This window comes from Ictidomys tridecemlineatus, chromosome 4 (genome assembly GCF_052094955.1).
Source record: "Ictidomys tridecemlineatus isolate mIctTri1 chromosome 4, mIctTri1.hap1, whole genome shotgun sequence".
NCBI classification, from domain to species: domain Eukaryota; kingdom Metazoa; phylum Chordata; class Mammalia; order Rodentia; family Sciuridae; genus Ictidomys; species Ictidomys tridecemlineatus.
The window spans coordinates 101,864,611-101,888,061 of NC_135480.1; the positions used below are offsets into that span (position 1 = coordinate 101,864,611).

General features: G+C 38.9%; 1 protein-coding gene across 4 annotated transcripts in view; it reads right to left on the reverse strand.

The window, feature by feature from the left end:
• Positions 1-18,229, reverse strand: part of Ift46 (intraflagellar transport 46) — a 26,961-nt gene extending 8,732 nt beyond the window's left edge. Inside the window, exons 1-10 of one of the 4 annotated variants that reach the window (XM_005328333.5) lie at positions 18,046-18,229; positions 17,273-17,369; positions 13,015-13,094; positions 10,379-10,531; positions 9,544-9,680; positions 8,034-8,108; positions 7,769-7,862; positions 7,212-7,340; positions 4,649-4,770; positions 4,030-4,096 (exon numbers count right to left, since the gene is read on the reverse strand). In XM_005328333.5, the coding sequence (XP_005328390.1) occupies positions 4,030-4,096; positions 4,649-4,770; positions 7,212-7,340; positions 7,769-7,862; positions 8,034-8,108; positions 9,544-9,680; positions 10,379-10,531; positions 13,015-13,059 (822 nt within the window). In that variant the 5' untranslated portion in view covers positions 13,060-13,094; positions 17,273-17,369; positions 18,046-18,229. Of the gene's footprint in view, positions 1-1,149; positions 2,218-4,029; positions 4,097-4,648; positions 4,771-7,211; positions 7,341-7,768; positions 7,863-8,033; positions 8,109-9,543; positions 9,681-10,107; positions 10,147-10,378; positions 10,532-13,014; positions 13,095-16,532; positions 16,556-17,272; positions 17,370-18,045 lie in introns of those variants that run through there. The other 3 variants (XM_040285312.2, XM_005328334.5, XM_078047127.1) reach the window with 3 other exon arrangements.
• Between the last annotated feature and the right edge of the window lie 5,222 nt (positions 18,230-23,451).

Sequence of the window (23,451 nt, forward strand, 5' to 3'; positions counted from 1 at the left end):
AAAAAAAAAAAAGAAAGAAAGAAAACAAGAAGGGCCAAAAGATTTTGTGGGCAAAATATACTGCCCACAAAAATATATTTTGGATTCAAGAAGAAACTGGTCCCAGGTTTATGACCCAAGTATTTAGTGACTTGGTATTGTAATGCCTAAAGGTCCTGGGACATCATGGGAACAGAGAAAATGGAAATATCATTTCACTCAGAAGACAGGCTTTGATTTAAATAAGTTGAAAGTTTACTTAAAAAAAAAAAATTTTTTTTTTTTTTTTTTTTGGAATTGGGGATTGAATCCAGGGAGGCTCTACCAGCTGCGCTACATCCTGAGCCCTATTTTTTTTTTTTTTTTTTTTTAGTTGTAGTTGAACACAATACCTTATTTTATTTATTTTTATGTGGTGCTGAGGATTGAACCCAGGGCCTCACATGTGCGAGGCAAGTGCTCTACTGCTGAGCTACAACCCCAGCCCCTGAGCCCTCTTTTTAATATTTTAGTTTGAGATAGAGTCTTGCTAAATTGCTTAGACCTCACTAAATTGCTGAAGCTGGCCTCAGATTTTTGATTTTCCCACCTTAGCCTCCCAAGTCTCTGGGATTATAGGCATAAGCCTCAGTACCCAGCTTATCAATTTAAAAACCATTAGCTTCTTAAAACTTTTTTATAAAATAATTAAGAGTGTACACAGTTTTGTAATTTGCTTTTTTGATGGAGAGGGTATAGGGGACTGAACTCAGGGGCACTTCTTGACCACTGAGCCACATCCCCAGCCCTATTTTGTATTTTATTTAGAGACAGGGTCTCACTGAGTTGCTTAACACCTCGCTTTTGCTGAGGCTGGCTTTGAACTCGTGATCCTCCTGCCTCAGCCTCCTGAGCTGCTGGGATTACAGCATATGCCACCACGCTCAACTGCAATTGCTTTTTTCATTTAACAATATATCATTGTTGCCAGGCCTGGTAGTGCTTGCCTGTAAACCCAGCAATTTGGGAGACAGGACCACAAATTCAAAGGCTGCCTCAGCAATTTTAGTGAGACCCTGTTTCAAAATAAAATAAAAAGGATTAGGTGAATGGCTAAATGGTAGAAGGCTTCTGGGTTTAATCCCCACTACAACCCACAAACATCCACCCACCCCCCACCCACACACACACTTATACATACATTGTTATTTATTCATATCAGAGCAAAGAACACCAAATAATATACCATTGCATAGTATTTCACTGAATGGAGGTACTACAATCTAGCTATTTAATTCCCTGATCAAGGGCTGGGGGTGTGGCTCAGTATAAGAACACCTGCCTAGCATGTGTAAGGCCATAAATTCAAAATCCCCTGAGCTACAAAATATAAAACAAACAAAAACTTCTATATGAAACTCCCATATATACATGGGTTTGTTTCTGGATTAATAGGTGCCACTGACCTATTCCTATTCCAGTAACTTTCTATTTGATTTACTATAATTTTTTATATTCATTTATTTTCATTAGTACATTATAGTTACACATAGTAGTGGGATACATTGTCATATTTATACAAGTATATAACATAATTTGATCAATCTCATTCCCCAGTATTTTGCCTTTTCCTCCCCTGACCTACTTACTCTATTGATCTCCTTTCTATTATTATTTTAATTAGTGCCTTACATATATGATTCATTGTGTTATACAAAGACACAGCATAACTTGATGTTTCATTCCCCAAGACTTTCCCATGCCCTCACCTTCTCCGTCCCTCTTTGATCCTTATCCTCTATTGTATCCATGAGATCTCCCCCACCTTTTTTTTTTTTTAAATATTTTTAGTTGTAGATGGACACAATATCTTTATTTATTCATTTATTTTTATGTGGTGCTGAGGATCGAACTCAGTGCCTCACATGTGTGAGGCAAGTGCTTTACCACTGAGCCCAGCCCTTTGTTTTTTTAATATTCTTTTCCCCCCATCTTCTGCATATCAAAGAAAACATCCAATCCTTGATTTTCTTATGTACTATAATTTTATAATATGTTCTGGTTTCTGACAGGGCAAATTCTCCATAATTTTTTTTTCTAAAATTTTCATGATTTGTCTTAAAAATCTATTCCTGTATATAAACTTTATTATGGGGCTGGGGATGTGGCTCAAGCGGTAGCGCGCTCGCCTGGCATGCATGCGACCCGGGTTCGATCCTCAGCACCACATGCCAACAGGGATGTTGTGTCCGCCGAGAACTAAAAAAAAATAAATATTAAAGATTCTCTCTCTCTCCTCTCTCACTCTCTCTTTAAAGGAAAAAAAAAAACTTTATTATGAACTTTGCAATTTTTAAAAAATATAGTAAATCCAGGCATAATGACACATGCCTGCAATCCCAGCTACTCAGGAGGCTGAGGAAGAAGGATCATAAATTTGAGACAAGCCTGGTCAATTTTGCAAGACCCTTATCTCCAAATTTTATTTTATTTGTACTGAAGGTTGAACCCAGGTGTGCTTTGTCACTGAGATATCCTCAGCCCTTTTTTAAATTTTCATTTTGAGACAAGGTTTCACACTAAGTTGCTGAGGCTGGCCTTGAACTTGCAATCCTCCTAATACAGACTTCTGAGTTGCTGGGATTATAGGCATGTGCCACAGTGCTGGCCTCTCTATCTCAATAAAGAGTTTTGTTTTGTTTTATTGGTGTGAGGGATTTAACCCAGAGATACTTTACCACTGAGCTACATTCCCCAGCACTTTCCATTTTTATTTTGGGAGAGGGTCATATTAAATTGCTTAGGGCCTCACTAAGTTGCTGACACTAGCCTTGAAACTGCAATCTCCTATCTCAGCCTCCCTGGTTGCTGAGATTATAAGCATGCACTAGCACACCTGGTCTTGTCTCAAATTTTTAAAAGGATTGGGAAAGTTGCTCAGTGGTACAGCACTTGCCTACCATGCAGGAGGCCTTGGGTTCAAGTCACAGTACCAAACAAACAAACAACAACAAAATTCTAATGGAATTAGAATTGACACTACGCTTATATAGGAAATTGGGGTGAACTGGCAGCTCTATAAGATTGAATCCTCCATCATTCAGATCTCATTATGTCCTCTATTAAAATTTTATTGTTTTCAAAAAGGTCTTAACAGTTTCTTCTTAAGTTGATTCTTGGGTATTTTTTTAAATACTAGGGATGTAGCTCAGTGTAAAGTACTTGCCTAGCAAACTCAAAGCCCTGGGTTCAATCTCCAGCACTTGGGGAAAAAAAATTTGGGTAATTCTAAATAGGATACAGCTTCTTAGAATATCATAAATGCTCCTGTGGAGGTGGAACCTAAAATAATAATGCGAGAGGTACATATGTTCCCCAAAGTATGTGTTACATAAGAATTTTCATAATAGCACTATTTAATGACCAAAATATCTAGAGACTACCCAAATACCTATTACAGAATGGATAAACTGTCATATACATATATGTGATAAATGGTAGAACACACTACAGTTACAAGAACAAATGAACCACCACACAAAAGAATATGAATGCATCTCTTATAATAAAAAAAGAAGGCACAAAAAAGTACTTTTAAATTCAGAGAAAGTCAAAAACAAGACTCTGGTTACCTCAGAATCTGGGAGCACAGAGGCTCTGAGGATGACAATGTTTTGTTCACTAATGCAATGTGCTGGTTACCCAAGTTAAAATGGATTAACACTTAGAATACATGTACACTTGTGATTGCGTATTAAACTTCAATTAAAAAGTCAATGAGCTGGGCATGGTGGCACAACCCTGCAACTTGGGAGGCTGAGGCAGGAGGATCACGAGTTCAAAGCCAGCCTCAGTAAAAGTGAGGCACTAAACAACTCAATAAGACCCTGTCTCTAAACAAAATACAAAATAGGACTGGGCATGTGGCTCAGTGGTCAAGTGCCCCTCAGTTCAATCCCCAGTACTCAAAAGAAAAAAGTCAATGATGATAATGGTAGTACAGGAATACAGAAAACACTGGGCCCTAGAATGAATGTCACACTCTCTTACCTCATGATATTTTATACTCACCTTGCCCAAAAGTTCTTCAAACTCTGGGGACCACTCCTGCATTAATGTGTCAATATCAGGCATAGGCCTAAAGGTACAGATTAAATATGAAAAGGAAACACAGGCAAATGACAGCAGCATTTGGATCAATATATTTTAGGGTAAAGGAGAGATCCTCAATCTGGCATATTAGGATTTCAAGAAAACCTAGATTGAGCAAACCAAATTTACCCAGGGCTTGGGGTTGGAGGAACTGGCTAAGTAATGATAACAGAGAACTATCAATCTTTATGCCTTTATATATATAAACTTTATTATGAACTTTGCAATTTTTAAAAAATATAGTAAATCCAGGCATAATGGCACATGCCTGCAATCCCAGCTACTCAGGACGCTGAGGAAGAAGGATCATAAACTTGAGACAAGCCTGGTCAATTTTGCAAGACCCTTGTCTTGCAAATCTGAGCCAGCAACTGACAACTTCTCAATTTCTAAAAAGTATAGTGAAAGTGTACTTTTTTTTTCAGGATCTCAGGTTAATCAAATTTGTCCCTAGACTTTAAACCTCTCCTCACAAGTAATGGTTCATAGGTGGTGAAAGTTACTATGGGTTACTGTGGTGAGAAACATGCTGTCTTACCTGGTGTAGTGCACAGTCGCAGGGGGCTTAGAACGGTGTAACTCAGAGATGCTCTCAATCCATGTGTCAATGGCTTTGGGATTCTTTTCTGCATCTTCTAGGCTCTTTACTTTCATATGTTGCTAGAAAAATAAAAAGACAGCTGACTGAAAATAAATATTAAGGTAGCTTTCTTGCTTTTTTTTTTTTTTTTTAAAAGAGAGAGTGAGAGAGAGGGGGACAGAGAGAGAGAGAGAGAGAGAATTTTAACATTTATTTATTTTTTCTTAGTTCTCGGCGGACACAACATCTTTGTTGGTATGTGGTGCTGCTGAGGATCGAACCCGGGCCGCACGCATGCTAGGCGAGCGCGCTACCGCTTGAGCCACATCCCCAGCCCCATGCTTTCTTGTTTTGTATAGACTGGATTAGTCTAGGATGTAGCTCAGTGGTAGAGCACTTTCCCAGAGGCTCTGGGTTCTATCCCTAGTACTACAATAAATAAATTAATTAAAATTAAGTTTTTTTCACTAGCTCCTCATATCTGTTGCTATTGTACATGTGAGATAGCTGATGAAAACAGAGGACTGACAGCAGCCAAATGCAGGGTAAGGAAACCACTAGAGTTTGGATCTTAAGTGTCCTCTAAAGGGCCAAGTGGTAAAGACTTGCTCCCAGGATGGTGCTATTGGGAGATAGTGAAAAGGTCAAGAGTTGGTGCCTAATTGTGAATTCTTTAGGTCATTGGGAGTGTGCCCCAAGGGGGATCATGGAACCTCAGTCTCTTCCTTCTTTTTTTTTTTCTTTCTGGCCATCAGAAGGGTAACAGTTTTATCCGGGAGTGGTGGCACAGGCCTATAATCCCAGCTGCTCGGGAGGCTGAGGCAGGAGGATCATAAGTTCAGCCTGGGCAACTTAGTGAGACCCTGTCTCTAAATAAAATACAAAAATAGGGCTGGGATGTGACTTGGTGATAAAGTGCCCCTGAGTTCAATCCCCGGTACTCTCCGCAAAAAAAGAAAGGGAACAGTTTTGCTCCACCAGGCACTTCTGCCATAATTTACTACTTCACCACAGATCAAAAACAATAGGGTCGGGGCTGGGGATGTGGCTCAAGCGGTAGCGTGCTCGCCTGTTTGATGGTTCCCCAAAACTGTTTGATGGTTCCCCAAAATGTTAAATATAGCTCAGTGGGGATAGCTCAGTGACACAGCACTTAGAATGGCTGTGCAATTCCATTTCCACATATATTTTCAAGAGAAATAATAATAGATGCTCAAGCAAACACTTGTATATGAAGGCAGGCATAGTGGCATACACCTATAATCCCAGCTACATGGAAGGTTAAGGTAGGAGGATCATAGGTTCAGCCTGGGCAACTTAGTGAGACCCCTCTCTCAAAATAAAATAAAAAGGGCTGTAGATGTAGCTCAGTGGTAGAGTGCTGCTTACCTAATATACACAAGGCCCTGGGTTTAATCCCCAGATCATAAAAAGAAAAATCAAAATCAACATCAAAAATACCTGTATGCAAATGTTCATAGCAATATTATTAATAAAAGTGGAAACAATCAGGCCAGCTGCAGTGGCACATGCCTGTAATCCTAGAGGCTGACTCAGGAGAATTACGAGTTCAAAGCCAGCTTCAGCAATGAATGGCAAGTTGCTAAGCAACTCAATGAGACCCTGTCTCTAAATAAAATATCAAATAGGGCTGGGGATGTGGCTCAGTGGTCAAGTACCCCAGAGTTCAATTAAAAAAAAAATAGTGGAAACAATCATATATATAAAATGTATATGCAGACAAGAGGAATATTATCTAGGCATAAAAAGTGACAAAAGTGGGCTGGGGATGTGGCTCAAGTGGTAGCGCACTTGCCTGGCATGCGTGCGGCCCAGGTTCGATCCTCAGCACCACATACAAACAAAGATGTTGTGTCCGCCGAAAACTAAAAAATAAATATTAAAAAATTCTCTCTTTCTCTCTCTCTCTCTTAAAAAAAAAAGTGACAAAAGTTGTACAACTCTGTAAATATTCTAAAAACCAATGAATTTTATAATTTAAAAGGGTGAATTTTTCGGCATGGAATTATATTTCAATAAAACTCATTTTACAAAATGGAGCTTGGCTTGGTGTGGTAGAACACACTTGTAATCCCAGCTACTTGGGAGGCTAAGATAGGAGAACAACGAGTCTGAGGCCAGCCTGGGCAACTTAGAGCAAGCCTTGTCTCAAAATAAGGTTTTTAAAAGGGTTGGAGATGTAGCTCAAGTAGAGGCTTACCTAGAAGCATTGAGACCCTGGGTTCAATTCCCAGTACCATAAAAAAGTTGGGGAGGGGGCTGGATTAATGTCACACCCATCCCTTTTAATAGGTGGTAAAGTCAATTATACAAATGCTGGCAAGGCTTCTACTCTTGGCCCACCCTCTCCAGCTGAGCCCTGTTAAGAGGCCAGTTTTTTCAGTTGTTGATGGACCTTTATTTTTTTATTTTTATGTGCTGCTGAGGATTGAACCCAGTGCCTCACACATGCTAGGCAAGCACTCTACCACTGAGCCCAGCCCCAAGGCCAGTTTCTTACTGTGATGTTGTGCTGCTTGGAATTCTCTGTTAACCAGAGTGAGAGGACGGTAGGATCTGACTGCTTTGTAGAAGGTTCATCCAATACCAACAAACCAAGGTTGTCAGGCTTTCCATCAGGACGTGGTACCTGGTTAAGGAAAAGGTAGGAAAGTAGAAGGAAAACAAATGTGAGGACCATAGAAAGCCATACCTGCTGTTTTCAATAAGCTGAAAAGGAAGTAGTCTTGTGGTTCATTATTATTTATAGTATTAAAAACATGCTTGTTTATCATATCATACTGAATATTGTCTAGAAAAAAAAAACATGGTCTTTGAGAACTTAAATACAAAGCTGGATTCATGAACAATTAGAAGGCAAATACAGGAGAGTGTTTTAATATATAATGAGATGATAAAGTATTACTTAGCAACAATAAGTACTTGGAGAACAGAACAAGGTAAAGAATGGCAATGAAATGACATATATTATGGTAGTAAAAGAATTAGCAGAATTATTAGAAGACAAGAATCAGAACTAACATCTAATAAGTCATTTTTAGGACATACTGACTGTACCTTTAAGAATGCATCGATATCTCCGACAGCTGGGATAAAATCAGGAATGAAAGGTTTCAGTTTGTGGTCCAGGTCAATCAACTGAGGTGTGTACCTAAAAGATATTGCCAAGGGAAGGTGAAGGCAGGTAGAGAATGTTTCCTTGCTATTCAGGCTTTGAAAAAAAAATCCAAGGAAACTGGTCTTGTTTCAGACTGGACAGAGAATGAAAAGGTTCAGGGACAAGGTAGTAGAGTGTGCTTCATTGGAAGGTTCTCATTCTCACCTATTGATGTACTGGAAGAGTTCCTTAATCTCAGCGGAAACTGGCAAATGCTCATAATCTGCAGGATCATAGGCCCTGGGGAAAGGAAAACACCTCATTTTAGGATGCCCAAGAAGAGCAGAGATGGCAGAACCCTGGGTCGACATGTGTGTTCCTGTGACCACAAAGAAGTGACCCTGAACCTAGCTTCTGCCCCACCCACATGTGCCTTTCCTGGTGGCTTGCAAGGCAACTTTAAAGTCAGTTATAATTAGCTCTTAATTATTTTTGATGCTGAAGGACAAAACTGGAGAAAATCTAAAGCATAATTTTTTATGTTAAAATGTAGCATATTGTTTTCCCTTTTTATTTATTTTTAAAATTTATTTATTTATTTATTGGCAATACTGGGGATTGAACCCAGGGCCTCACACATGCTAGACAAGCACTCTCCTCCTGAACTGTATCCCTAGTCACTTTCCCTTTTTTATATGAAAGAGATAATGAGAGGGGCTGAGGATGTGGCTCAAGTGGTGGCACTCTCGCCTGGCATGCGTGCGGCCCGGGTTCGATCCTCAGCACCACATACAAACAGGGATGTTGTGTCTGCCGAAAACTAAAAAAAAATAAATATTAAAAAAATTCTCTCTCTCTCTCTCTCTCTCTCTCTCACACACACACACACACACTCTCTCTCTCTCTTTAAAAAAAAAGAGATAATGAGAAAAGTTGAAGGGTAAAACAAAATTTTCTTCCTTGCTGGTGCTGGGGATTAACACAGACTCATGCATACCAACACTAAGCTATACCTCCAACCCCCTAAGATATTAATTTCTGACATATAAAATAGTTTGCACTAAAAAACAATGGGGATTTTTATGTTTGTTTTTGTTTATGCAGTACTAGGAATTGAACCTAGGGGTCCTCTACCACTGAGCTATGTTTCCAGCCCTTTTTATATTTTTATTTTGAGACAAGGTCTTGCTGAATTGCCAAGGCTGACCTTAATCCTCCTACCTCAGCCTCCTGAGTCACTGGAATTACAGGTATGTGCCACTGTATCCAGCTCAGAAATGTTTTTAGCTGTGTTACTTTATTTATTTATTTATTTTTAGTAGTGTTACTACTAAGTAAAAGGTTGGGACAAATAAAATATCCATCATTTGGGAGATGGTTAATTATGTCAAATTGAATATTGCACAGTTATTTAAAAGTATTTCTATTAATACATAAAAATATACATATTAAAAAAACAGTAGAACACATAACATTAATCGTAATTAAATAAAATGTAATGAATGTAATGAACATTGACAAAGTAGCTTAGCAAGATCTATCTCAAAATAAAAATCAAAAAGGACTTGGGATGTAGCCTAGTGGTAAAGAGTCTCTGGATTCAATCCCTACTACCAAAAAAAAAGAGAGAGAGATGCTGCAATTTCACTTCTAAATGATGTCCTCCCAGCCCAGTATCTTAAAGGAGATGCTTCCTCCTTGGCATGGGTGTCCTTGGCGATAGGCCTTTCCTCACCCTTCCAAAGGGGCTCCATGCTCTTCATCATCATCATCATCATCAGAATCAGTTTCAGATGAGTCGTCGTCATCATCATCATCGTCATTTTCACTAAAGCCCCGTTGAGGTGTCAACTGTGAGGTCTTCTTTTTCTCCTGGGATAGGGCAGGTAGACAGAGAAAGGTTCATATAAAGAGAAATATAATATGACTCAGAGGCCTAGTTCTAAAAGTGCTCTAGCCTATACCCCCCCCACCCCCAAACACCTGGCACCTAGTCCCCAGAAAGGGAAGGTGGTATTTCCAGAAGGGGTATCAGAGTCTATTTCTCCAGGTTAGCTACAAACTGAGTCCCCACTTTCTACAACTGTATTAATTTACCTGAAGCTGGGGTACAAATTCTATCCAAATTATACTTATTACTTAGGAGATCCTGAGAGGTCTGATAAACTTTATCCAAAGAGCTTCAACCCTAAAATTTAGGGACTTTCCAAGAAGAGGATGACAACTCTAAATAATTATTGAAGGAAAAAATGGGGGAAGATGAAACAGGGAAGACACACTAGAGGGTTTTAATACTCACAAAGATCACAAGGAAATCTAGCATTTAATTTGCAAGACTGCTCAGAGTAATCTGCTTGAAACTATCAAAAAAAGAAATTTCATAATCAACCCTGAGCCTGAATTCTGACCAGCAATTTCAGAGACTATGCATTTTCCACTTTTGCTCAGTGATATTTCTCTTCATGGGGTATTTGACCTAGCCATATTTCCCTTCCCTTCCCCCATAAGTACAATGACTATATTTTCCATCTCAGGATAAGGGATCTTTTGCTCTTGGCAATAAAACCTACCTTTCTGAGCTTCTGGCTGTCTATGTACCAACCCACCCTCTCAAGTCCATGAGAAGGGGTCTGGTGGCGCTTGGGACTTGCAGGGGCAGTTGGGATGGGGTCCATGTCTTTGCCTCTGTGGCCTGGAGCCTGTGGCATTCCCTCCCTTAGGACCTGAAGGATGACCAATTGGCCCCCTTTAAAAGCATATTTTGAAAGCTTGGTTTCCATATGCTATATGGCTTATACTGATTCCAGTTTTTTAAAATATTTCATTTATGGTAAAGCAGCTGTTGGCACATAAAACTGTGGCACATTCCAAGACACTAAAAACTGTTTTCAGTCACATATTCCTCTACAAATAACAGATTTATTATACATAGATAAAAATATACTCTAACTTATCTGTAATATTTACAACAGATAATAATACACAGTTGCAGAATTCATTCAATGACTATTGGTATATAATTGATAAGAATCTTCTAGAATAACATTTGCCAAAATTATCCTTGGTCAGAGGAAGCAGGTTTGGCAAAGGGAATTTTTAAGAGTATTAATTGTTGATTTAAAGATCATTCAAACCAGGAATGATGGTGCATGCCTGTAATCCCAGTGAGTTGGCAGGCTAAGGCAAGAGGCATACAAGTTTGAGATTAGCCTGATCAATTTAATGAGACCTGTCTCAAAATAAAAAATAAAAAGGACTGAGAATGTAGCTCAATGATAAAGAGCCCCTGGGTTCAATCTGTAGTACTTGCCTCTCCCCAAAAAAAGATTACTCAAAAGTAGATGGTTTTTTGCTGATGCTGGGTACATACTAAACTGGAAAGATAAATGAGACTTAAATACTGACTAAGGCATGTAGACTAGAACAATTGAGGGCGGATAAACCAAATTTGGAGGTCAATTAAAGAAAACTTTTCTATTTTCTTTTGTCTGCTTCTTGAAAGTTGTGCTTTACAAAATCCTTAAGATAATAGGGGAGGATTTTTTTATGATCAAATGCCTAAGAGATTATCATGTATATAAGATGCTAAAACAGTGTACCTAGTCATGGAGAAAGACTACCTTAAAATGTTACTTTTTAGTCTTTTTATAGTCAGCCTATATATTTACAGCTTCCTATATTACCTCAAATATTCTTCACCTGAATTTCTGTAGTTCCTTTTCTTTTTTTAAAACTTTTTAATTGATTTGAATCAAATGTATGATATGTCAAGATCACTGTATTGTCTCGCGCAACTAATAAAAAAAAGTATCATGAAAAAAAAAATCAGTTACCAAACTGGTATTTTTAAAAATTATGGGAATAGAAATATGATATATATGTATGTGTATATATATACTTCCAGTCTCTCTATACACAAATAAGACATACATATACCATATACATATTTACTTTTCATAAAACTTTAAAATAGATTTTTGTGAACATACCAAAAAAAATTTTTTTAATTGATTTTTTAAAAATAAATGACAGCTTTTTTAAAAATTTTTAATTGACTTTTGATAGTTCCTTTTCTTAAAGAACAATTAAAATATGACCATTGGCCAGGTGTTAAGGTACACATCAGTAATCCCAGTGGCTTGGGAGGCTGAAGCAGAAAGATCTAAGTTCAAAGCCAGCCTCAGCAACTCGGCAAGGCCCTAAGCAACTTAGTGAGACCCTGTCTCAAAAAAAAAATAAGAAAAGGGCTGAGGATATGACTCAGTGTTAAGAGTCCATGGGTTCAATCCCCCTGATTCAAAAAAAAAAGGTTGTTACACGTGCAACTTCTCCCTGGATAGAGATAGAGGTATCTTTCCAACTTTCTTTCAGAAACAGGGTGATTTCCTAGGTTGATAGGAAAATAGGATCATCTGTTTCTTAAGACCTCAAAATTAAAATCTCTTTCACAAAATATTTGCAATATCACAAGTGTTGATGATGAAAAAATTCCTAGACCAATAATTCTTAATTTAACATGAGAATTTCATGAACTACTTATTAAATATAAATTCTCAGGCTTTGGCTTTTGAGATTCTGAATAGGGACTTGGAATCTACATTTTTAAAAGTAAGTATACCAGTTGATTCTTAGGATAAGTAAAGTTTGTGAAGCACTGGCAGACTTTGTAGCAAATTTTCACCAAAAAGTCATCTGTAATGATAGGCTTAGGTCAGGGATGTAGTTCAGTGTTGGAGCACTTGCCTACCATATACAAGGCCCTGGGTTCCATTTCCAGGACCTCAAAAAGAAAAAGAAAAGCCAGGCATGGTGGCGCATGCCTGTAATCCCAGTGGCTTGGGAGGATGAGGCAGGAGGATTAAGAGTTCAAAGCCAGCCTCAGCAATTTAGCAAGGCCCTAAGCAACTCAGTGAGACCCTGTCTCTAAATAAAATATATAGAAGGGCCGGGGATGTGGCTCAGTGGTTAAGTGCCCCTGGGTTCGATTCCCAGTACCTCCACCCCCCCCAAAAAAAGATGCATTTATTTCTGCTGAAGTCAAAATCTCAAGGCTCTTTGCTCCTGAATTTCCTCCATGAGTACAAACGTACCCAATCACTGGCATTGAGCATTCAGGAAATGTTCACTATTGAGCTGATATCATTTCAAATAATCTATTAAAAACCTAAAGCAGAAATTCTACAAGAAGCTGTGGGTTATACTGTACCTTGTTATTTTCCTCTTCGTACTCATCACTGCTGTTATCAGCCATAGTCTTGTTAGGAAGACAGCCAGAATGAGGAAGTCCTTAGAAAAAAAATTTCCATTTTAGGTTACTATTTAAATGATTTTTAAAAACCAATAGTTTTAGTTTATAATATTTTATGCTTTAACTATTCTATGGACAGGATTTTTAAGAATGGCTGTATCAATTCAATTCAAATTATATTTACTAAACATTACTGTGCTTAAAGGATTGGGTTAGATGTTATACTAAATGATTATTTTCCACTCTACAATATAATTTTATTAAATTAGTATAATAGGGCTGGGGCTGGGGCTGGAGCTCAGTGGTAGAGCTCCTGCCTCGCACGTGTGAGGCACTGGGTTCAATCCTCAGTACCACATAAAAAATAAATAAATAAAGGTTAAAAACAAATAAGTAAATTAGTATAATATGGTCACTATCATATTATAGCATATTATTATTATTAGTTTTTTCATTGGCAAAATGAGGTAAGTGATTAGAAAGTGAGAAGAGTGATGGATTAATTCAGAAGACTGGATATGATAGAAAACTCTCTCACTTGGACAAAATGCCTTAATCTCTCTCAATCTCAGTATTCCCATCTCTAAGTATGGTCAGTAATATTTCTTACCCAGGACTGTTGTAAGGATCAAGTGATAAACCTTACACAGAAGGAAGTAAACTAGAGCCTGGCAAATAATGGATAGTTATAAATTTGAATCTGAATCAGTATCTGTAACAGTAATAAAAATATTCTGAACAATTAAAGTATAATCAGATATAAGGTATAAACTGGCATGAAAACTTGTTAGATAACTCTAAATCAAGTAAATGCAAATTATTTTTTTTAAGAGAGAGAGAGAGAGAATTTTAATATTTATTTTTTAGTTTTCGGCAGACACAACATCTTTGTTTGTATGTGGTGCTGAGGATCGAACCCGGGCTGCACACATGCCAGGTGAGCACGCTACCACTTGAGCCACATCCCCAGCCCAGTAAATGCAAATTAAACACCATTTTTTGGCTTACTAAATTAGCCAACTGAAAAGAAGTTATAATTTCCACAGCTGGCAAGAGTATAAAGATGCTCAAGTCAAAAACCTGGTGACTAGATACATATTCAATATAACTGAAAAAAGAGACTCAAACAGACACTTGTACACCTCTGTACATAGCAGCAGTATTCTCAACAGCATAAAGGTAAAAACAACCCTAGTATCCATTAAGAGATGAACAGATAAACAAAGAGTAGCATATCCATACAACGGAATATAATTCAGCCATAAAAAGGAATGAAGTTCTGAGACACACTATAGCATGAATGAACCTTGAAACATTTTACTACGTGAAATAAGTCAGCCACAGGCCTGGTTTGGTGGCCCACACTCTACTTCCAGCTACTTGGGAGTGTAAAGCAGGAAGATTGTAAGCTCGAGGTCAGACTGGGCAACATGGTGACACCTGCCTCAAAATAAAACAAAAGGGCTGGGGATGGGGTTCAATCCCCAGTACTGAAAAAGAGAAAACGAAAAGAAAGAAAGAAGTCATAAAAGGACAAATACAATATGATTGCACTTATGAAGTATGCAGAATAGGTAAATTGTAGAAACAAAGTGAATAGTGGACCAGGGACTCAGAAGAAAGGCATCAGGAGTTACTGTTCAATAGGTTGGCATGATGAAAAAGTTCTGGAGAAATAGGCAGTAGTGACAGTTACCCAACATTGTGAAAGTACTTAATGCCATTAACTTTATACTTAAAAAGATTAAAGGGGGGCTGGGATGTGGCTCAAGCGGTAGCGCGCTCGCCTGACATGCATGCGGCCCGGGTTCGATCCACAGCACCACAAACAAAGATGTTGTGTCCACCGAAAACTAAAAAATAAAAAAAAGATTAAAGGGGCTGGGTGTGGTGGCGCTTGCCTATAAACCCAGTGGCTTGGGAGGCTGAGGCAGGAGGATCACCAATTCAAAGCCAGCCTCAGCAAGAGCGAGGCACTAAGCAACTCAGTGAGACCCTTTCTCTAAATAAAATACAAAATAGGGCTGGGGATGTGGCTCATTGATTGAGTGCCCCTGACTTTAATCCTTGGTACCAAAAAATAAATAAATTTTAAAAACAGTAACATAAGCCATGGTGGCCCATGCCTGTAATCCCAGGGGCGTGAGAGGCTGCGGCAGGAGGATCAAAGCCAGCCTCAGCAGCAAGGCCCTAAGTAACTTGAGACTGTCTCTAAATAAAATATAAAATTACTGTGGATGTGGCTCTATGTTAAGTGCCCATGAGTTCAATACCCGGTACCAAAAAATAAAAAAAAAAAAACCTCCAAAACAAACAAACAAACAAAAAAGCAACATAGCTGCTAAAGGGTGCTTGTTTTGTTTTGGCCTGGGATTGCGGCTCAGTCATAGAGGCACCATGTGTGAGGCACTGGGTTTGGTCCTCAGCACCACATAAAAATAAATAAATAAAATAAAGGCATTGTAGCATCTTCAACTAAGAAAATTTTATTAAAAAAAAAAAGTTTGGGCTGGGGTTGTGTCTCAGAGAAAGAGCACTTGCCTAGCATACATGAGGAACTGGGTTCAATCCTCAGCACTACATAAAAATAAAATAAAGGTATTGTTTTTACCTATAACTAAAAAATGTTTTTAAAAAAAAAAAGCTTACTTGTTTTGTCTCCTGCCTACCTCTCTAATCTAACCATATGCCACTTTCCTCTCCCATATGATGGACTCTTCTCCTTTTATCTTCCCTGACTACCTTATCAAAAATACATTCCCTTGACAGGTATAGTTGGATATATCTGGAGTCCCAGCAACTCAGGAGGCTGAGGCAGGAGGACTGCAAGTTAGTGAGATGCTGTCTCAAATTTTTAAAAAAGGGGGCTGGGGTGTAGCTCAGTGGTAGCGCACTTGCCTAAGTGGGGCACTAGGTTCAATCCTCAGCACATTTGAAAAAAAAAATCATTTATTTATATAAAGGTAGTGTGTTCATCTACAATTTAAAAAAAAATTAAGGGCTGGAATGTGCTGGAGATATAGCTCAGTTGATACAGTGCTTGTTTCCCATGCACAAGGACCTGGGTTCAATCCCCAGCACCACAAAAACAAACAAATAAGCAAACACAAAAAGGCTGGGGATGTGGCTCAGTTATTAAGCATCCCTGGGTTCAATCCCTGGTACCAAAAAAAGATCTCCTTCTTCACCATTATTTTCCTTAACAGCAATTTGCCTCCATCAATGCACTTATCACATTTGTAGCCATGTTTATTTATTAATTCATTTGTCATCTTTCTCCCATGAGTACAAGCAGAAGGATGGCGGGACAATGTGTCTTTTGTTTAACACTGTATATCCAGTGCCAGGCATAAGGTTGACATGACATAGAGTAGGCATTCAAAAATGTTTATTAATCCCACTATTATGTAAAATTATAATGCACACACACACAAAAAAAACTTTGTTGAGCCAGATCCAGATGTGGTGGTATGCACCTGTATTTGGGTGGCTGAGGCAGGAGGATCCATTTAAGCCCAGGAATTCAACACCAGCCTGAAAAACATAGTGAGACTCCGATCTTTATTTATTTATTTATTTATTTATTTAAATGTTTATTTATTTATTTTTAGTTCTCAGCGGACACAACATCTTTGTTTGTATGTGGTGCTGAGGATCGAACCTGGGCCGCAGGCATGCCAGGCGAGCGCGCTACCGCTTGAGCCACATCCCCAGCCGCGAGACTCCGATCTTCAAAAAAAGAAAAATGTTTGTTGAATAAATGAATGGTGTCAAATCATCTAAAACTATTCTGTTGATATTTTGGCTAGGGTTGCTGTTTAAGGGCAGAAACAGTGTAAAAAACAGTTTTGAAAAGTTAAAACAACAGCTACAACAGGGACTAGAGCTCAGTGGTAGACTGCTTGTCTAGAATGCAGGAGGCCTGAGTTTGATGTCTAGCATCACAAATAGCAAATGCTTTATAGATCAGACCATAAGCTGAGTAGTAACATGAAGTAAAAGTGATAGGGTTGGGTTAAGGAAGATCCTGCAATTAACAAGCTGTGATTTCTCCCTCCTTAACTAGTTAGAAAACAGAAACAACGGCAAATGAAGTAACTGACTCTGAAAGTCAAAATTTGCTATTACAAATCAGGAACTTGAGACAAACATGAAATCCATCCTGCTATTTGTTTTAACAACCATTTCTCTTCTTTCCTCTTCATTCTTCTCTTACCTTGCTGCCCTGGGGTTGGAGTACAAATACTTGCAACCTCTTCGGGGTCGTTAACCTCTATACGTTCATCATATGCCTGATTCTCAACAATCTTGGTCTAAGCAAAAGGAGATATGATTACACATCATGGATTGTACATTAAACACTCTGCCGGGAAATGCCTTCCAAACCATCATGGTTTCCTCCTCCTCACCCAAGACACCAATTCTACATAAAACCTTCGACCCCATCCCAAACTTTCCTTAAGACTGCTTGGCCCCAGTTCAAACAATTCAGCCATTCTGCTGTAGCCCTTGTGTAGGAACTGCCAGCAGGCTGGCTGGGGACCGAGGGAATCTTGGAGGGAAATGACTTCTCTTGCAGCTCCCGCAAAGCTGTTAGATGTACATGCAAAGGCAGACCGCGGCTTTCTTCCCAGGTTCGGTCATTTTTCCAAAAGCTGTTGGGTTTTCTCAGGGGAGGTTATAGAGGTTCTAGAAACAATTCTGTCTGGTGGTCACCTCTGGGACCGGGCTGGGGGTGGGGGCGGTGTCCCGAAGAGAGGGTCAACTCCAGTCTCTCTATGGGTCCCACTGAGTAATCCAAAAGCGTCACCTCCATCTTCACTCGTTTTGCAGATAAAATTCCACTTAAGTTTCGTGGGGAGTAAAAGAAACAGGACAGTTGGTAGTGGGGTGGGGAAAGGGAAGAAGAGTTGTCATAGAGATGGCAAGAGGCGTCCTGTTGGGAGGGAGGAAGGTAGTTTCCTTTCCGATGGGGTGAGTACGAATTACCTGGAGCCCTTCTGAATCCGTCTCCTCTATATGGAAAGAACCCCAGCCTAGGACTGGGGTCTCACTCCAATCTCACAACAGGTCACTTCAAGGATTCTACTAGGAGCAACCGGCCTGTTCTCAGTCGCTAGGTAAAATGGAAAAAAAAAAAAAAGAAGAAGAAAGAAAAAACCGCGAGACTTGGTCCTACTATCGTGAGATCTCTCCCATTCTCCCGCACTTACGCCTCTTCCAGCGTAGGATCTCTATTCGCCGGAAGGAGATCAAAGAGCCCAAATGAAGCCTCTCTGGGCGTTTGGGCGGCCAACTCTCCTGTTTGTCTATGGTTTCAGCAAATGCTTCTGTTGCGGCACCTAGCGGCCATATGTTGCAGAGCTGATTTATTAATTTCAGCCCTCCAATTGGAAATCATTATGTTTTTCCCTGTTTAAGAGCAAGTATCCTGAGGCATGCGTTTTATCCTAGATCTGTCTAATCAGAATTTAGACATACTTTCCAGTTATTCCAAACATTTTTTCCCCCGGTGCTAGAGATCAAACCCAGTACCTCACCCGTGCTAAGCAAGTGGTCTACCATTGAGCTACACATTCCCAGCCCCTCCACTTTTAAGGTTCTTTTTTTTTTAATATTTATTTTTTAGTTATAGGTGGATACAATATCTTAATTTTATTTTTATGTGGTGCTGAGGATCGAACCCAGTGCCTCACACATACAAGGCAAGCGCTCTTCCTCTGAGCCACAATCCCAACCCCTTAAGGTACTTTTATGGCTTTTATGTTATTTTATACTCCTTGGTTCCACGGTGTCCCATTACAGAGGCATACTTACACTAACAAATTATTCCTCCTTTATCTGAGATTCAAACTTAACCGTATCCTGGTGTTGTTTGTTTATTTGTTTGTTTTGTTTTTGGTACCAGGGATTGAACTCAGGGATGCTTAACCACTGAGCCACATCCCAGCCCTTTTTTGTTTTGTTTTGTTTTGTTTTTGGAGGTATCAGGGATTGAACTCAGGAGTACTTGACCCCTGAGCCACATCCCCAGTCCTATTTTATATTTTGTTCAGAGACAGGGTCTCACTGAGTGGCTTAGCACTTCGCTTTTGCTGAGACTAGTTTTGAACTCGCCATCCTCTTGCCTCAGCCTCCAGAGCCGCTTGGATTACATTGTGCCCCACCGCGCTGGGCCCGGCCACATATTTTTATTTACTAAAAATTCATATGAGTTTAAGGCAGGTTCTGATTGTGTTTGTTAATTTTTAATTATTTTTACTTTATTGTTGCATAATAAGTAACTTTAAAAGTGCTTTTTGGTCAGAGTGAGGTGGCACACATCTACAATCTCAACTACTATGGAGGCTGAAGCAGAAAGATCCCAATTTCAAGGGCAGGCACAACAATTTAGCTAGACCCAGTCTCAAAATAAAAAGGGCTAGGCCAGGCTTGGTGGCACATACCTGTAATCCCAGTGGACTGAAGCAGAAGGATGGCACCTTCAATGCCAGCCTCAGCAATTTAGTGAGGCCCTAAGCAACTCAGTAAGACCCTGCTCTAAAATAAAAAAAATTTGAAAGGGCTGGGGATGTGGCTCAGTGGTTATGTGCCCCAAGTTCAATCCCTGATACAATAAATAAATTAAATTTAATTTAAAAAATTAAAAAGACTAGGGATATAACTCAGTGGTAAAACACCACTGGGTTCAACTCCTGTACTCAAAAGAACAGTAAGGCGAGTGGAGAGTGTAGTTCAGTGGTGAGTTCAATCCCTAATAACTAAGAAAGGGAAGAGAGAGTCTTAATTTTTTTGCAAGGGGTTGGAGGGATGGCAGGAATTCAACCTAGGGGTGTTTAACCACTGAACCTTATCCCCAGCCATTTTTATATTTTATTTTGAAACAGGGTCTCACTAACTTGCTTAGGGCCTCATTAAATTGCTGAGGCTGGCCTTAAATTTGAGATCCTCCTATCTCAGCTTCCCAAACCACTGGGATTACCAGCATGCACCACATTTAATTTTTTTTTAATATTTATTTATTTTAGTTCTCGGCAGACACAACATCTTTGTTTGTATGTGGTGCTGAGGATCGAACCCGGGCCGCACGCATGCCAGGCGAGCGCGCTACCACTTGAGCCATATCCCCAGCCCCCCACATTTAATTTTTTAATTGGTGCCTAAAAATTGTACATATTTCTGGAGCACCAGGTGATGTTTCCATACATATATACATTGTGTAATTTCAAATCAAGGTCTCCTCATTTATCTTTCTCCTCATTTATCATTTCTTTGTTTTGAAAACATTCAAAATCCTTTCTTCTAGCTTTTTTGAAGTATACAGCACATAGCACATTATTGTTATCTGTAATGATTCTACCAAAATTCAGTTCTGCAAGGTATAGTTTAGTACCCATTGACCAATATTTCCCACTTGCTTTCTCCCTCCTATTATTCTCAGCCTCTGTTAACAACTATTCTACTCTCAATTTGTATGAAGTCAATATTTTTAGATTCAAAATATATGTGAGATTAAGTGGTCTTTGTCTTTCTGTGCCTGGATTTTTCACTTAACAGAATGTTCTCCGGTTTCATCCATGTTATAGCAAATGACAGAATTTCATCCTTTTTATGGCTGAATAGTATTTCAGTGTATTGCAGGGGTGGGGTGTGGGGGGGAGGTACCAGAAATTGAGCCCAAGGCCTTGCACATGCTAGGGAAATACTCTACCTCTGATTTACATCCCCAGTCCTCTGTATATACGTACCACATTTTGCCCTGCATCTTGGTGCAGGTCTATAACCCCAGCATTCAGAATGCTAAGGTAGGAGGATCGAAAGTTTAAGGTCAGTGTCAGCAATTTAGCAAGACTCTAAGTCTCAAAAACAAAACTTAAAAATTAAAAAAGGCTTTTTTACGTGACTCAGTAATTAACTCCCCCTAGGTTAAATCCCCTGTACGGGGGAAAAAAATCGTATATACTTCATTTTACTTTATACGTTTACTGGTTAATGGACACAGGTTGATTCCATTTATTTATTTATTTGTTTGTTTGTTGTAGATGGACACAATACATTTATTTATTTATTTTTATGTAGTACTAAGGATTGAACCTAGTACTACATAAAAAATCCTAGTACTAAGGATTTTCTCTCTCACATGTGCTAGGCAAGAGCTCTACCACTGAGCCACAACCCCAGCCCCAATTCCATTTCTTTGCTATTGAAAGTCACCTCTTCTGAGACTTCTAGTTTAAAATGGAACTGCAGGGGCTGGGGTTGTGGCTCAGTGGAAGAGTGCCTGCTTAGCATGTGTGAGGCACTGGGTTTAATTCTTAGCACCACATATAAATAAAGGTCCATTGACAACTAAAAAATATATTTTAAAAAATTAATTAAAAAAATAAAATGGGGGGGCTGGGGATGTGGCTCAAGCGGTAGCGCGCTCGCCTGATATGCGTGTGGCCCAGGTTCGATCCTCAGCACCACATACCAACAAAGATGTTGTGTCCACCGAGAACTAAGAAATAAATATTAAGAATTCTCTCTCTCTCTCTCTCCCCCTCTCCTCTCTCACTCTCTCTTTTTTTTTTTTTTTTTTTTTTTAAATTTTTTTTTTTTTTAATATTTATTATTTTTTAGTTCTCGGCAGACACAACATCTTTGTTGGTATGTGGTGCTGAGGATCGAACCCGGGCCGCACGCACGCCAGGCGAGCACGCCACCACTTGAGCCACATCCCCAGCCCTCTCACTCTCTCTTAAAAAAAAAAAATAAAATAAAATAAAATGGGGGGCTGGGGATGTGGCTCAAGCGGTAGCGCACTTGCCTGGCATGCCTCAGCACCACATACAAACAAAGATGTTGTGTCTGCTGAAAACTAAAAAATAAATATTAAAAATTTTCTCTCTCTGTCTCTAAAAATAAATAAATAAATAAATAAATAAATAAATAAATAAAATGGAACTGCAGGATTGAGGATGTATTTCAGTGGTAGAGCACTTGCTTGGTGTGTTTGAGGTCCTGAGTTAAGTCCCAGCACCACACAACACACACACACACACCCCTACAAATTTTTTTTCTATTTGTTATGTGTTATTCCCCCTAATAAATATATATATATATATATATATATATATATATATATATGAGCATTGACTATGTGGGAGCACTTAGAAATTATATAATCTATTCTGTATTTTCTAGCTTTCTAAATTTATGAGATAGATGTCACTGCCAATTTACAGATCAGGTAATTAAGGCTTAGAGAGTTAAAATAACTTGCCTAGTCACTCAGCTAGAAAGTTCTGAAAGCAGGTTAGTCTGACTCTTAAGTCTTTCCTAAGTCTTTGCTTTAAACCATTATAATATACTGCCTCTTAGGCACTCCTTGCAAAGCCTGCTTGCAGGGATGCATTTCCTCCTTCAATTTAGTTCAGCTATCATCACATTTCCAAAGAATCAGCATCAGTCGGTCTTTCATTCATTTATTTATTTGGTGGGGATGGAACCCAGGTTGTGGTGAATGCTAGGCAAGCACTCTACCACTGAATTGCATCTCTTCTGAATTTTATAGTGAAAGCCTTGCAAACTGCCACAACAAGGCAATAATTCTTAAAAGATTTTACTTTTTTAAAATATTAATTTTTTAGTTGTAGTTAGACACAATGTCTTTCTTTCTTTCTTTTTTTTTTTTTTTAATGTGATGCTGAGATTTGAACTGAGGGCCTCTCACATGCTACCCAAGTGCTTTACCAATGAGTCACAACCCCAGCCCAGGATATTTAGGATCTCTCTCTCTCTCTCTCTCCCTCTCTCTCTCTCTCTCTCTCTCTCTCTCTCTCTCTCTCTATATATATATATATATATATATATATATATATATATATATATATTTAAGTTGTAGTTGGACTCAATATCTTTTTATTTTTAATTTTTATGTGGTGCTGAGGATTGAACCCAGGACCTCGCATGTGCTAGGTAAGCACTCTACTTGCTGAACCACAATCCCAGCCCCAGGATTTTACTTTTTTAAAGACAAGAATTTGTGGGCTGGGGATATAGTTCAGTTGGTAGAGTGCTTGCCTTATATGCACAAGACTTCGAGTTCAATCCCCAGCACCACAAAAATAAAAAAAGAATTTGTTTATTTTTCTTAAAATATGTAAGTTTTGACCAGGTGTGGTGGTTCATGCCTGTAATCCCAGTGGCTCAGGAGGCTGAGGCAGGATGATTACAAGTTCAAAGCCAGCCTCAGCAACTTAGCAAGACCCTGTCTCAAAATAAAAAAATAAAAAGGGCTGTGGCTGTGGCTCAGTGGTTGAGCATTACTGAATTCAATCCCTTGTACCAAAAAAAAGAAAAAGTGTGTTTTATAACAAAAATTAAAATACAAGTTGACATAAATCCTTCCAG